The sequence below is a fragment of the Physeter macrocephalus genome, chromosome 5, assembly GCF_002837175.3.
Source record: "Physeter macrocephalus isolate SW-GA chromosome 5, ASM283717v5, whole genome shotgun sequence".
NCBI classification, from domain to species: Eukaryota; Metazoa; Chordata; class Mammalia; order Artiodactyla; family Physeteridae; genus Physeter; species Physeter macrocephalus.
This window is the reverse complement of record NC_041218.1, coordinates 6,629,465-6,643,621: the sequence shown is the minus strand read 5'-3', so window position 1 is coordinate 6,643,621 and position 14,157 is coordinate 6,629,465. Positions and strand designations below refer to the sequence as shown.

Here is a 14,157-nt window from a genome sequence, read left to right as displayed (position 1 = left end):
GCAGGCTTCTCCTATAGGGCTGAGCTGGTCATCTGAGAGGTGCAGCCAATCAGGTGGCGGGGCGGCCCCGGGGACGGCCAGTCCCGCCAGCCAATCAGGGGCGCGTGCCTGCCCCGCCTGCCCCGGGACTGGCGGGGCCGGGGAGCTCAGTGCCCAAGTCGCCCCGGGGTGGCAGTTCCCGTTAACCTTAGCCACAAAGTCAAAGGTATTTATTCCCGTCCCCTCCCTCCGAGTCCCTCTGAATCCGGGCGGGGAGGGGCGTGCGGAGGGACGGACCGTGCCGCGGGGCCACCGTCCGGCCCCGCTCCTCCCGCGCTGTCTCCACCCAGACTCGGGCTGGAGGCGGCCTCGGGGTCCCCCGAGCCCCCCGCGCTCTCAGCCCCGAACTTACCCCACCCCCGCACAGCTCACGGGGAAAGGGGCCCGGGTCGTTCGTGGGAAGGGGCTGCAGGCCGGGTGAGAGCTGGAGGGGGGCGGGAGAGGCGCGGAGGTGAGCGCGGGGACTGCCCCTCGGCTCCTCCGGGCGCGCTCTGCCAGAGCCTGTCCCGATATTCGAGAGCGGTGTCAGCCTCCCCCAAAGATCGAGTTCCTGCAGGGCGGGAACCCCAGTGCTCGCCGCAGAGTGACACATAGTAGGTGCTTAATAAATGATTAAATTGAGTGGGCCTGAGGATCGGGGGCGAGAACAATGAGAGCGAAGCACCACAGAAATCGGAGGTGTGTGTGTAGGGGTCTCCCCGAAACCTCCATTCTAGGAAGACAGGCATAGGAGCCAAGATCTCAGTGGGGCTGGGGGTAGGCGCTGGGGGTTTCTTCCCTCGTGAAGGTGGAGGGTATAGAGATGCCACCCCCTCCAGCCCTTTGGGAGGATGGAGCCTGGTGTGTGTCTTGGTCCACCAGACCTGGGGTGGGGTGTGGTCAAAGCCCCGACGCGAGGCCGGCTATGTCCAGGCTCCACTATTAGGTGTGCATTTTGGGTCCAGATGTTCATCTGTAAAATGAAAATATTAGAGGGTATTAGTCTCCTTTCAACGCTAAGGTTCCGTGATTCTATGCTTCTAATCTGTTTGGGACTTAATTTCTTTTATCTAAATGTTCCTTTGTAAAAATTTTTATTAATGGTTTACAGCATGCTGGACCTTGTGCTGGGTGTTGGGGAGAGAGAAACGCTCCCTGTGTTAAGATGTTTACAGTCTTCTTGTGGAGACAGATTATTATTATACTATGTAGATGGTACTGGGTTGGGTGGGTACACAGGTTAAACAGAAGGGCCCCTAACTGAGCCTGGTGTTATCCACAAAGGCTTCCTGGTGAAAGTGATCTTGGATCTGGGCTGGGCAGAGAAGAGTTGGGCAAGGGAATTCCAAGACTGATCACAGGTGTCCCTAGGCACGGCAAGGTCAGGGAGTTGCATCTGGGGACGATGGGATAGGTTGGTGGTACAGCGAGAGGTGAGCAGAGGCCAGATTTTAAATGGTCTTGCCAAGAAATTTTTAGCAGTACCTGAAAGTGCTGGGGACCCACTGAAGTGTTTCAAGCAAAGTAGTAACATGTCTAAGTTGTAATTTTAGGAAAATTGCTTTGAGTCTGGGTGGTGGATGGATTGGAGGCGCAAGATGAACTATGATAGCAGTGCAGTCTCCAGGTGAGCAGTGCTGAGGCCTGAACTAAGGCAGCAGCGGTGGCAGATGCTGGAGGTATTAAAACAGCACTGGTATGATTTAGTGACCTGTGGATTGTGAGGGCTGTGCTCTGCGGTAGTGAAAGGTGGTGGCAGTTTCGAGAGGCCTGGTGAGTCCCACCTGGAGGGGCAGAGGATGCCCAGGGCCAAGTGCAGAGCTGGTCCAGGTACCTGCTCCCCTGGTGAGGGTTAAGCTGAGGAATCTAAGGTTTCCTAGGATGGGGGTGGCCTGCAGGGGAGAGTGGGCCAGGTGGGCAGGAGACCTGAGTTCTAACTTTCTCTGAGGCAGGGAATGTCCCCTCTGGGCCTTGCTTTCCTCATCCAGAAAGGGGGAAACACTCCTTATCCTTGCCAAGCTCCTTTGAATGCAGTAAGGGTGAAAAGTGTTTATAAATCAAAATGTGACAACTGTCCAAAGTGTTGTTAGCAGTTGGTTTCATCCCTTGCCTTCGATCAGGTAATGGGAGTCCCCAGGCCCTGGCAGGCTCGAGTCTTAGATTTGGGGCAGAGGAATATGGGTGACGTTCTATCCTCTAAAGGGAGACAGGTGAGCAAAGACTGGGGATGGGGATGCCATGGTTGGGGGACAGGCCTGGGGGCGGGGAGGTGGGGGAGTGACAGTCCCAGCAAAGGTGTGCATGTTGGGCCGGGCAGGTGGGGCAGGGGTCCTGGAAGGAGGTGCCCTGGGGACTGGCATGGCGTTGGATCCGGGACCTCTGGGAGGTGGGCGGGCATATGATGGGATAAGGCAGCTGCCCTGGCTGCCCTGGCCGGCCCTGGACCCGGTTCCCAGGGAATGCTGGCGGAAGCAAACTGAAGTCACTGAACTGGGCTCTTCCTATCAGTTCTGACAACTGGGTAGTGGGGAGGGGGTGATGGCAATGCAGTGACCTAAAAAGAATTCATCTTGCACCTTGTGAACATTTTCCAGAGTCCTTTCGCAACGTTTCCCTCCCACTGCTTGATATAACAGTTGTATACAGAGGACCAAGCATTATTTCCATTTACAGATGGGGAAACTGAGGCCTAGGGAAGGAAAGTGGCTGGCCCGGGGTCACGTGACTACCCAGAAGCAAACCCGGTCCCAAGGTCTCTGGCCTCCCTGCCCTGGGCTCCTTCTGCTACGTGTGGTCTTTCTGTGTGAGACGATGGCCTGCCCCGCCCTCTTCCTCCTCACCGCTGTCCCCTCTCCTGGGACTGAGGACCGCAGCGTTTGGGAGGCTGAGGTCTGAAGATGCTGGAGTAGGAAGGGGGGATGGGGAGAAGGGGGAGGACGTGGGGAGGGCTTGGAAGAGGTAACCGTGAGGGTGCATGGGGACACCTGACCGGTAGTGAGTAGATCCGGGAAGTCGGAGAGGAACGAGGGAGGAGCAGGGAGGTTGATGGGAGAGAAGGATGGGGTGGGGGCCCTGGAGGGGCTCGGGGGTTGTTCTGGGAGTTGTAGAAGGATGCCGGGCATGCCTTATGCTGGGACGTGGGGTGGAGGCAGGCTTCTAGGTGGTGGGTGGAGGTGATGCTCACCTGGTCTGGGCTAGGACCTTGGCCTGCCTGTCTGTCCTTGGGCACCGGGCCATAGAAGGTGGGAACGGCAGTTCCCCTGCCTTTCCAATACCATTTTAAAGCCACTTGTTGGGGATGGTTTGCGTGTCCTCCTTGGCCAGAAACGCTGGAGGAGAGGAAGGTGAAGTGGGTGCAGGCATGGGGGACGGATGCCTGGAGAGAGCGCTGATTATCCAGAGATCAGCCAGAGCACAGGCCCAGGGACCAGGCCTCGCGCAGGAGTGGCCCGCGTAGGACTGGCTTTGGGAGAGGGCCTGGGGGCCGCGCAATCAGTCCTGGGAGACAGAGGCTACACCAGCTCCTCCCCGCAACAAAGTCGGGCTGTGAGGCCGGGGGGCTCGCCTGAGCTGAGCCGGCAGAAGCGTCCACGGCTCTCTTTGGTCCAGCCCCCTGCCTGGCGCTCAGGGCCCAGACCTGGCCCTGCTCTCCTTACCCCTGCCAGACAGCCTGGCCCGGAGGAGGCCCTCCTCCCCACCCAGTCTCCATCTCCCGGGAGAGGCGGTACCTGGAGCTCCTCTGTCAGCACAGCTCTGCAGGCAGCCTTGACCGTGAAAGCTGTCCACGCCCGGTTCCTCTGCGAGGCCGGCTCCCCGCTGCTGAGCAGAGTTTGGGGTTCCTGTGTGGGCGCCGGGGGCCGCCAGAGATTCTGAAGCAGCTTGAAGGGTAACGGTTTAGGAAGGGTGAACTGGCCGTGGGGTGCTCGGAGAGAGGGCTCAGAACCTTCGGGTGTGGACTGTTCTCAGGCCATGAGAAGGAAAAGACCATTTAGGAGGTCTAGGGTTTCCCCCAACCTGTTGCTCAGAGCAAGCCCCCGGAGCAGGCGCTTTCAGTCGCCTTCGCCATTGGGAACCTAGGCCTAGCGGTGAAGCGATGCGCCAAGGACAGGTGGGCTAGAACTCAGGGCCCCTGCTCCTGGGTCCAGGCGCGCGTGGGTCTGAGGAGAGGGGCAGCCAATGCGAGTGGACCGCGAGGGGCAGACTCGGCCGAGGAGTCGGGGCTCAGGTTCCCAGGGGAGGGGGGAACGGCCTGCCGCCGCCTCCTGGCCAGACCCCTGCAGCGTGGCCTTGGGGCTCGGGCTGCACCGGCCTGCCGGGCAGAGCCTTGTCCTCTTTCTAGGGCTTTCTGTGCCCCTCCAGCTTCTCCCCTCCGGCTGCAGCGCTGCTGCCTCACGCCGTCCCCCTCCCCTCAGCTTACCCCGCCGGTACCCCAACAGGTGACTGTTGCCCGTCACCCGCTGTCGCTTCCTCTCCCGGTGGCTGCATCATCCCCCGAGTTCCGTTCCTTGGAGCAGTGGACCTGGAGGGATGGTCATGGATTGTGAGGATACTTGTGTCAGCAGGGAGTCACATTGCTGTTTTCTCCAGCGTGAAAGGGGAGTGACTTGTGCCCGTGCGGTTCACGTTGGCACACTTGCGTCTCTGGATCCGTAGGCGTATGGGTGGATATTTTAATATTTCAGTCTCTCTGTACTTTGCATATGCAATTTTGCAGGTATTCTCACGTGTGTGCGTGTCTCTGTATTTTTGCATCTTTGAACGTTTGTGTACTCAGCCGCCTTGGATGTTAGATACGATCGTCTCTGGATATGTTTGTGTGCATTTAGTGTTTAGATCAGTTTCTTCTCGTATGCCTACGACTGTATTTTATCAATATTTTTTATTGAAATAGAGTGATTCACCATGTTGTGTTAATTTCTGCTGTGCAACAAAGTGATTCAGTTATACATGTAGACATTCTTTTTTCAAATATTCTTTTCCATGATGGTTTATCACAGGACATTGAATATAGGTCCCTGTGCTCTACAGTGGGACCTTGTTGTTTATCCATCCTGTATATAAAAGCTTACATCTGCTCACCCCGACCTCCCACTCCATCCCTCCCCCAAGCCCCTCCCCCTTGGCAGCCACCTATGATTATATATTTTATATTTTAAATGAAACATCCACTGATATTAACTGAAAGCCATTTCCCAGGCCGGGGACATCATTAACCTGCGCTGAGGTATTTGTTGTTGATGAACACTGGGGCCAGAGGGGCTCCCCGTCTTCCGTCTTTCCATCTCTTTCATTCGTTCATTCATTCATTCATTCATCCAGTGTAGTCTGAGCACCTGCTGCATCCCAGGCCCGGGCAGGCAGGGCCGCCGCCATCCTGGAGCTTTATATCCAGCGCAGTGTCGCCCAGCAGAACTTCGTGAACCTGGAAATCTTCTTTTCTGCTGGATGTTATGGTGGCTCTAGCCACGTGTGACCGTTGAACACTTGAAGCGTGGCCAGTGTGAATGAGAAACTGAATTTTAAACTTGATTTATACACACTTAAATACCAACGTGTGGGTCTAGAGGCCAGACTCCTGAAAACGAGGCCCTGGAGGCTTCAGGTCTGGTACACTCTGCCCCTTCTCTTAGAGGCAACATCCCGGAGCAGGAGCTCTGGCTGGGGCAGGCCCACCCCAGTTCGCTCGGTCCCGGCTCCAGCACTTACTAGCTGTGTGACCTCGAGCAAACCGCTTAACGTCTCAGAGCCGCGGCTCCCTAGGATGGAGTGGGCGTTGCTTGCTGAGCGCCTGGTACACAGTCGGTCTCCCTGTCCCTACCGAGTCTTGTCTGGTCCCCCCCTTTTCTTTCCAGAGCCAGGTCAATACCGAGGTGACCAGGGAAGCCCCCGCCCTCTCAGTGAATGAGGCAAGGACAGACAGAGTCTCCGTCCCCCCGGAGGGCTCCGAGAGCACACCCTCGGGGTGAGGGCTAGCTGGGGCCTGCGGGCCCTCGCCCGTCCCCTTCCACACGCTGGCCTAGGCTGCTCCCCGGGGGACTTGAAGACCGCCTCCTGTGCGCGCTTTCCTGTGGGGAGGGACTGTGTGCAGAGGTGAACGGGGGCAGATGGTGTCGCCCTGGGTGGGGCTCCTAGCTGAGCAGGGCCTGTGAGGTGGGCCTTGGGCTGGAGTTTGGGAGAGGCATCCCCCAAAGCCTGAGCTACTGGTGGAGGGCACGTGGCCGGTCCCCACTCCACTGGTGACAGAGGACACATGAGGTGCCATCTCCTTCTTCCCCATGTGGGGCCTGAGTCTGTGAAGAGAGATGTACTTGGCTGGTGGAGAAGGTCCAGGGCCCTGAGATCTGGAGGATGTGGAGTGACCCAGACGTGTCCCTGCACGTCCCGCCTCTCCTGGCCCGTGGCCTTTGTCCACCCCCAGCTGCTGTCTGCCTTCCCCCCACATTTCTGCTAAGATCGAAACCCCTTTGTTACCTTCCCTGCCCCCAGACCTCAGCACCTGCCCCAGGCCACAGTCCCGCTTTGTGTGACGCGGCAGTTGTCATGGCAGCTGTCCCGCAAAGCCTCCCCGTCAAGGGGCTCTCATCCCAAAAGCCGCCTGACCCAGAGCCAGGGGCTGGGAAGGAGGAGGTGACTGGTGCCCTGTCCTGAGACCCACCCCCTGCGTGTGTTCCCGCCCTCCACGGGACCTGCTGGGCAGGGAGGGGAAAGGTCATCAGAGATTGGGGTCGGGGAGCTGGGTGATAGACCAGGTGGCCCTTAGGGACTCGGTGTGGGCACTGCTGGATGGGGATCGGCCCCCGTTGCCTCCTGTTTTCTGGCCAGAGTCTTCTGCTGGGCGGCCTGCTCGCCGTGTCCCTGGGCCTCTCTCTCTCCAGTCAGCTGAACGATGTGTCTGGTGGGGCGAGAAGAGGTGTGCAGTGCGGTGCCTCAGGGTGGGGTGTGCGGGGGCCTGGCCTGCCTGGAAAGATGCTGCCACGTGCGGGGACCTTCTGCCGTTCGGCTTGTCTCAGGGGTTTGTCTGAGGACACCTGTTGGCCTGTCTTCCAGACACATCCCACCTGAGCACACAGGTGGAGATGGGCCCCCAGGACATAGCCCCTGCCCCCTGTTCCTGTCCTCTGTGCCTCCCCTCCTGTCCCCTGCCCTCTCCTTTCTTCCTCCTTCTCCTCGGGCCCAGGAGGGTCCTTTCCTTCTATTTCCGCTTCTGTTCTTTCTCGGACCATGAGCTGTGGTGCAGCTCAGTGACTCCCCGTGAATTGGTCACCAAGAATTGAAGCCCTTCTGCCACCTGAGGCGATTTTGAGTCCGTAATACCTCTTAAGACAGAATGGATCAAGGAGGACTCATTTGATTTGGCTTAAGGGGCCTCAGTTGTGTTGTGCAGGGGTTTTGTGAATGAGCCCAAGTCCCACCCTCTGTCCTGGCCCTGAATTGTGGCCCGAGCCTCCACCCCCCTGTCTGAGAGTCCCCACGTCAGTGGTGGCCTCTTTGTCCACCAGTCCTCTGAGTCTCCTTAGGCAGACATTAAATCTCCAGCTGGTGAGAGGCTACCCCACGGCCTGGGATGCAGAGTGACCTGGAAGGAAAATGTGGTGCTAAGGCAGGAGCCCTGGCTTAGGGTCCCCAAGGGGGGCCTTCTCCTGCCCTCATTTGTGGCCCCCTTTTCTCTGCACCACAGGCGGGTTTCAGTGTCTATAGTAACCCACGGCAGGAGTGCGTAACAGACCCCTTTGGGGGAAATAGAATTAAAAACCAAGTCTCCTGCCAGCTCAGAGAAACTCCCCGAAAAAGTAGGAGAGAAAGAAAACCAGTTTTTAACTGAATAAGCGTTAGACTGGAATGTGGTGCACACCACAGGCAATCCGCTAAGAGACCATAGACAGAAATCTCACCTGTTACACAGTCCAGCAGGGGCAGCCCCACTGCACACGTGTTCTCCAGGGAAAGCATAGCCCGTCCTCGGGTAAGAGGACTTGACAGCACCATTTGCCGCACAGAGTTCACCCTAAGTTCGCCTGGAGTTGGGTGGCCACCCGTGATCGCTAACTGCCTTTATGCAAAGGAAACATCCACTTCTTGTATCTTGGTGACGGGAGGACGTTTGCAGCCCGGAGCCCGGTGCTGCTGGAGAGTTAGGCTCCCACCTCCCACGGGCAGGGGACACTGGCCGCTGTTTCCTTGATGTTTGCATTTCGGGGAGATGGCTCCCAGGTCCTCGAGAAGGACGGTCCTGGGTTGTAAAGCCGGCAAGAGGCTTAGTGAGCTTTAAAAAGATTTATATACACCTCAAAGGGGCAGAGAAAGAACTTCCAATCGGAAGTTTTCTAAAGAAAATACTCTGAAAGAAAGGGGAGGGTTCTTTCCCTTTCTGCACCAGGGAGGGTGAGTTTTCCATTTCTCAGATTCATATCTCCCTGATACCCCTGCCCCCCACCTCTCCGGGCAGGGTCCACATCTCCAGCCTGGGTCCCTGTCCCCGGAGTAGCCGCTGGAAGGGGACCGGGGAGAAGGAAGCGGGGAGACCCTTAGAATGGGGTTTCTGGGAGGCTCTCCGGGGCCCGAGGTGTGGAGCAAGGGGAGGCTGGGTTCCCCGAGCCTGAGTGGTGGCCGAGGAGAGGTTCCTGGTCCTGCAGCCTGGGCCCAGCCTCCCGTCTCGTGGGGCAGAGGCTGGGGCCTGTTGGGAGTGCAGGGCGTCCGGGGGTGCAGGCCTAGGAAACGAGATCCCCGTCCTCAGGGGGGGCCGCCCACAGCACCACGCGCAGCGGCCACATCTCTGAGCGCACGTAACCAGCAGCGTGTTGGTGCCACACACGGCTGTTTGGTGCCCTCCACGTGCGGGCTCTGTCCCGGACCCTGGCACTCGGCAGTGAGCCCGGGAAGTCCTGTCCTCGATTCCTGTCGGGGAATAAGCAGCGAAGTAAATATCCTGTCCGGTGGCGAAAAGTGTCAGGGAGGAATGGGAGGTGGGGTTAGGGTTGTGACTTTACACAGGGTTGCCAGGGAAGGCCACTCAGAGGAGGTGACGTTTAGGCTGGGGCCTGGAAGGGGCAGGGGCCGCGCCAAGGGGTCAGAGCAGCCGGGCCCGTCCCCGATCACGTTCCAGGCGCCAAATGAGCCAGTCGGGGGATGTGCAAGAGACCGAAGAGCAAAAAGAGATGAGCCCCAGATTGGTGGATGAGGGATCACGTCCCTAGGACCCAGGTTGGCCACGTGTGTTCTTGCCCGGGGCTGGGGGGAGGCTCTGAGGCCCCAGAAGGGTTTGCGCTGGAACCCGGACGGGGGCTTTGAGAGACGGGGGGCTGGCGATTTTGGAGGGACGGTTCTTCCCTCCAGGGTGTCCTCGTGACCACGTTGCAGGGTAGGGGGTGTCTCTAAACTTATTTGAGGTTCCTGGTTCTCTCTTGTGGCATCCTTCACACCCCACCCCGCAGGTGGTGAGAGAGTGGGCGTGAGAACCTGGTCTGGGAGTTAGAAGCCCAGGGACCTTGCCCAGTTCTGCCGTTCGGCCACCCCTGTGACTTGGGGCGTGTCAGCGGCCCTCTCTGGCCTCAGTTTATTCTTCATGAAATGGGAATTATACACATTTTACCTGCCTAGCAGGTATATGTGCTTTAAAAAAAATCCAGCTCCTTTCGACAGAGGTCATAGAAAGGCTTTGAAAAGAGGGACTGCCTCCTGTGAGTGGCATTCGTCCTTGTCCCACAGGCCAACTCTCTTTCCTTTGCTCCCATCTCACCCGCAGACGGCCGGGCAGGGAGCCGCTGTGCTGATGCCGAGGGGCCTCCGGGGATGGAGAGTGGCCTGGCTGGCGACAGCAGCACAGGTAAGAGAAGAGGGGCAGGTGGGAGCCCACCACGGCCCCCTCCCCAGCCCCGTCTTCCCCGTCCCTCTGTAGCTGAGCAGGAGTTGCTGGTGGCCTGTAGAACCACACGGTGGGACCAGGACACTGAGGTCACGTCCAAGGATGGAGCAAACACAGACTAGGGGGCTAAGAACTGACAAAGCCCAGCCTGTGCTTGCCAGGCAGGGACACACACACACACACACACACACAGACACACACAGACACACACACACACACACACACACACACAGACACACACACAGACACACACACACACAGACACACACAGAGACACACACACACACACACACACACACACACACACACACACACACACACACACACACACACACACACACACACACCCCATGCAGAAATCTGCTGGGGGAAGATCAGGTTAGATGATCGGGGAGTGCTTGGTGTTGGAGCTGATCACACACCGAAAGCCAGCGCTCTGGGGAGGACACGTGGTCGCAACAAGCCCTGCTGTTGGTTGGGCAAGAGAGTGTCTCCAGTTCGGTCCATTAAGCTTCCCGGGGTCACACAGTTCACGGTCTGTGTCAGCTGATGCTCTTGGAGCCGGTGGTGAGGAAACACAGCAGTTAGTCCTGGTGTCTCCCGGGCAGGGGGCAGGCGCCGCTGAGAGTGGGAAGTGCCCTGTGGAGACCCCTCCCCAGCCGCCCGCTTCCCGCTTCTGGGATGGCGCAGCCCCTGGTCTGAGACCCGCTCTCAGCCTCTGTGGCAGGCCCTGTTCTGGGTGTAGCTGGGCTGTACGGTGGCTCTGGCCCCGGGAGAGGGGACCGGCCCAGGCCTGGGAACTCTGCCCCCCGCTCAGCACAGTGACCAGGTTTCTTTACCTCCCACCCCTTCCAGGGGAGTTGCCCCATAGACCCCAGAGCCCCCGCCCTCCCAGGACAGTCACTGCAGTGGGCCTAAGATGAGACAAAAATCAGGCAATTGGATAAAAAAGAAACAAAACACCAGCTCAAAGGAGGCAGTATGATATATGGACACCACACTGTTCTGGGGCTGGGTCCTGACACAGACGGCAGTGAGTTCGGCCACCCCACTTCCCAGTCCCCCACAACCCCTGCCCCGGGCTGTCGCTTTGAACTCTGAGAGCGCTCGAGGTGTGTGTGTGTGTGTGTGTGTGTGTGTGTGTGTGAGGCTGACATTACAGTAATTACAGGAAAACCTAGGGCAGGCAGTCCCAAACATTTCAGCTGAAGGACCCTTTTGCTCGCGTAAACTCATAAGGGAGATCCTAATTCAGATGTGAGAGATGGGCTCCACCAGGGCCTTCTCTGCCCCGTACGGCAGCTGCAGCTTCGGGAAGAGGTAGAAAAACTCCGGCCTGGACCCTGGAGCCACTGGGGCCTGGGGGCCCCCGTGAGCTCAGCCTCCAGAGGCTGCCACGCCTGCTGGCCAGGCTGAAGGAATGACTCTTCTGGAAGGCCAGAGCTTTCAGATAATTGGGAGCTTACCTCTTTTAGGTACCTTTTACTTTATTTTATGTGTTTTTTTAAATCGTGGTGAAATATATTATACATAACATGAAATTTACCACTTTAACCATTTTTAAGGGTACAATTCAGTGGCAGGAAGCACATTCACGTTGTGGTACAGCCATCACCACCATCCATTTCTCGAATTTTCCCATCATGTCAGAAACTACCCATTAAGCAATAGCTCTCCATTTAGCACCTTTTTATTTTATCTGAACCGTTTAGATAAAAACTGATGCTTTTTATGCTGACTGAGGACCAGTACCTTTGGAACAGGCAGGCAGAAGCCGGTTTTCCTCTGTATCAGTGCCTGATCCCTACGGGAAGGTGCCCGTGACGACTGAAGTCCCAGCAACACACGTCACAGGTCTACATGCGCCACCCCTGGGCTTCAGGGCTTCCTCCTGCACCCCAGCCACCGTGATGGATATCAAGGCCAGGTTTAATCAGGGAAAGGCAGTGGCTTTTGTGGGGCTCTGGGGCATTAATGGGTGCCCTGTCACTTGGGGACAGTGGTACCCCTCTGACTGGAGTATATTTTGGATTCACTACATGACCCCCAATTTGGACGGCTAGCCCTGTTAAATACTTCCGCTGGCCAACAGTTCAGTGCATCTAAGGAAACGTTCTTAGAATCAGTGAAGCTCATTACACATGGGTTTTCGATCCCTGCCAGTACGCAATTTAAATCACCACTTTCATTTTCAAATTATTACTCCTGATAAAATGACCTCTCACAACCGAGCGTCTGGGGAGGCCTCACAGCGTCATTTCGCCAGGTGGAAAGCTGGCCCCTTGCAGGCGTTTTCTGTGACACTCCCACCTTCCCACCTCCGCCCCCCTGGGCACCACATCGGTTTCTTTGCCCCCATGTGGCCAGTGAGGCTGTGGAGTGGAGCAGAGCTCTTTGGCCTCAAAACTAAAGGCCACCAGATTAGAGGGGAGGTTTTCTCTTTATTTCCTAAGATATTTTAAAGACTTAAAAATTATAAGGTTTGAATTTTTGTGAGAATATTCAAATAACACATATAAAGTGTAAGTCCCCTTTGACTTCTCCATCTAGTCCTGCTATGGTCCGTATCACCTGCAGGGTGGCCACCGTCTTGGGTTTGGTGTGAACCGTCCTGGATCGGGCAGGTGTATGTACACAGAGAGGTATGGTTTTATTTTCCATAAGTTGGATCAGACGACTGATACTGATTTTCAGTTTTGTTTTTTTCTCTTCAAGTGTTTTCGAAATCTTTTCACATGAGCATGTGTAGCTCTTTTCAGTTGCTGCACAGTATTCCACGTTATGAAGGGAGTGACAGTTTTATTAGACTAGTATTGATGGGTAATTAGGTTGTTCCCCCTTTTTCCTAATTACAGATAGCACTACAGTGAATATACTAAGACGCTCCTCTTTGGACTCATGTATTTCTTAGGATAAACACCTAGAGTGAAATTGCTGGGTGGAAGAGGTGGAAGATTGCACACATTTATAATTTTAATAAGCACTGTCAAGTCGTCCTCAAAGAGTCTGAATTCGTTTAGGGCCCCAGCGTATCCATGTTGTACTCATCCTCCTATGTGATTTCCATGTGTATTGTGAAGTCGGGATATTATCAACCTATTCAGTATTTGCTGCTGTGATGGGTGAAAAGATGCTACACTGTTATCGTGCACTTCGCTGATTACTAGAGAGGGTGCACCTCTTTTCATCCTATCTATAGGAGTCCTTTATATACTCTGGATATTAGTCCTTTATATACTCTGGATAGTAATACTCTGGATATTAAGAGTCCTTTATATACTCTGGATATTAGTCCTTTATATACTCTGGATATTAGTCCTTTGGATATTAAGAGTCCTTTATATACTCTGGATATTATTAGTCCTTTATATACTCTGGATATTAGTCCTTTATATACTCTGGATATTAATACTCTGGATATTAAGAGTTCTTTATATACTCTGGATATTAGTCCTTTATATACGCTGGATATTAATACTCTGGATATTAAGAGTCCTTTATATACTCTGGATATTAGTCCTTTATATATGCTGGATATTAATACTCTGGATATTAAGAGTCCTTTATATACTCTGGATATTATTAGTCCTTTATAGCTGGATATTAATACTCTGGATATTAAGAGTCCTGTATATACTCTGGATATTATTAGTCCTTTATATACTCTGGATATTAGTCCTTTATATACGCTGGATATTAATACTCTGGATATTAAGAGTCCTTTATATACTCTGGATATTAGTCCTTTATATATGCTGGATATTAAGACTCCTTTATATACTCTGGATATTAATAGTCCTTTATGTACTTTATATATGCTGGATTTAAATACTCTGGATATTAAGAGTCCTTTATATACTCTGGATATTAGTACTTTATATATGCTGGATATTAATACTCTGGATATTAAGAGTCCTGTATATACTCTGGATATTATTAGTCCTTTATATACTCTGGATATTAGTCCTTTATATACGCTGGATATTAATACTCTGGATATTAAGAGTCCTTTATATACTCTGGATATTATTAGTCCTTTATATACTCTGGATATTAGTCCTTTATATACGCTGGATATTAATACTCTGGATATTAAGAGTCCTTTATATACTCTGGATATTAGTCCTTTATATATGCTGGATATTAATACTCTGGATATTGAGTCCTTTATATACTCTGGATATCAGTCCTTTATATACGCTGGATATTAATACTCTGGCTATTAAGAGTCCTTTATATACTCTGGATATTATTAGTCCTTTATATACTCTGGATAT

The 14,157-nt window shown here is 54.5% G+C and overlaps 1 protein-coding gene across 1 annotated transcript in view; it reads left to right on the top strand.

Moving 5' to 3' along the window:
• Positions 1-518: 518 nt before the first annotated feature.
• The window catches only part of ZNF775 (zinc finger protein 775), a 24,105-nt gene continuing 10,466 nt past the window's right edge, over positions 519-14,157 (top strand). Inside the window, exons 1-3 of the mRNA XM_055084745.1 lie at positions 519-717; positions 2,692-2,907; positions 9,761-9,841. Of these exons, the coding sequence (XP_054940720.1) occupies positions 9,808-9,841 (34 nt within the window). The 5' untranslated portion in view covers positions 519-717; positions 2,692-2,907; positions 9,761-9,807. The remainder of the gene's footprint in view (positions 718-2,691; positions 2,908-9,760; positions 9,842-14,157) is intronic.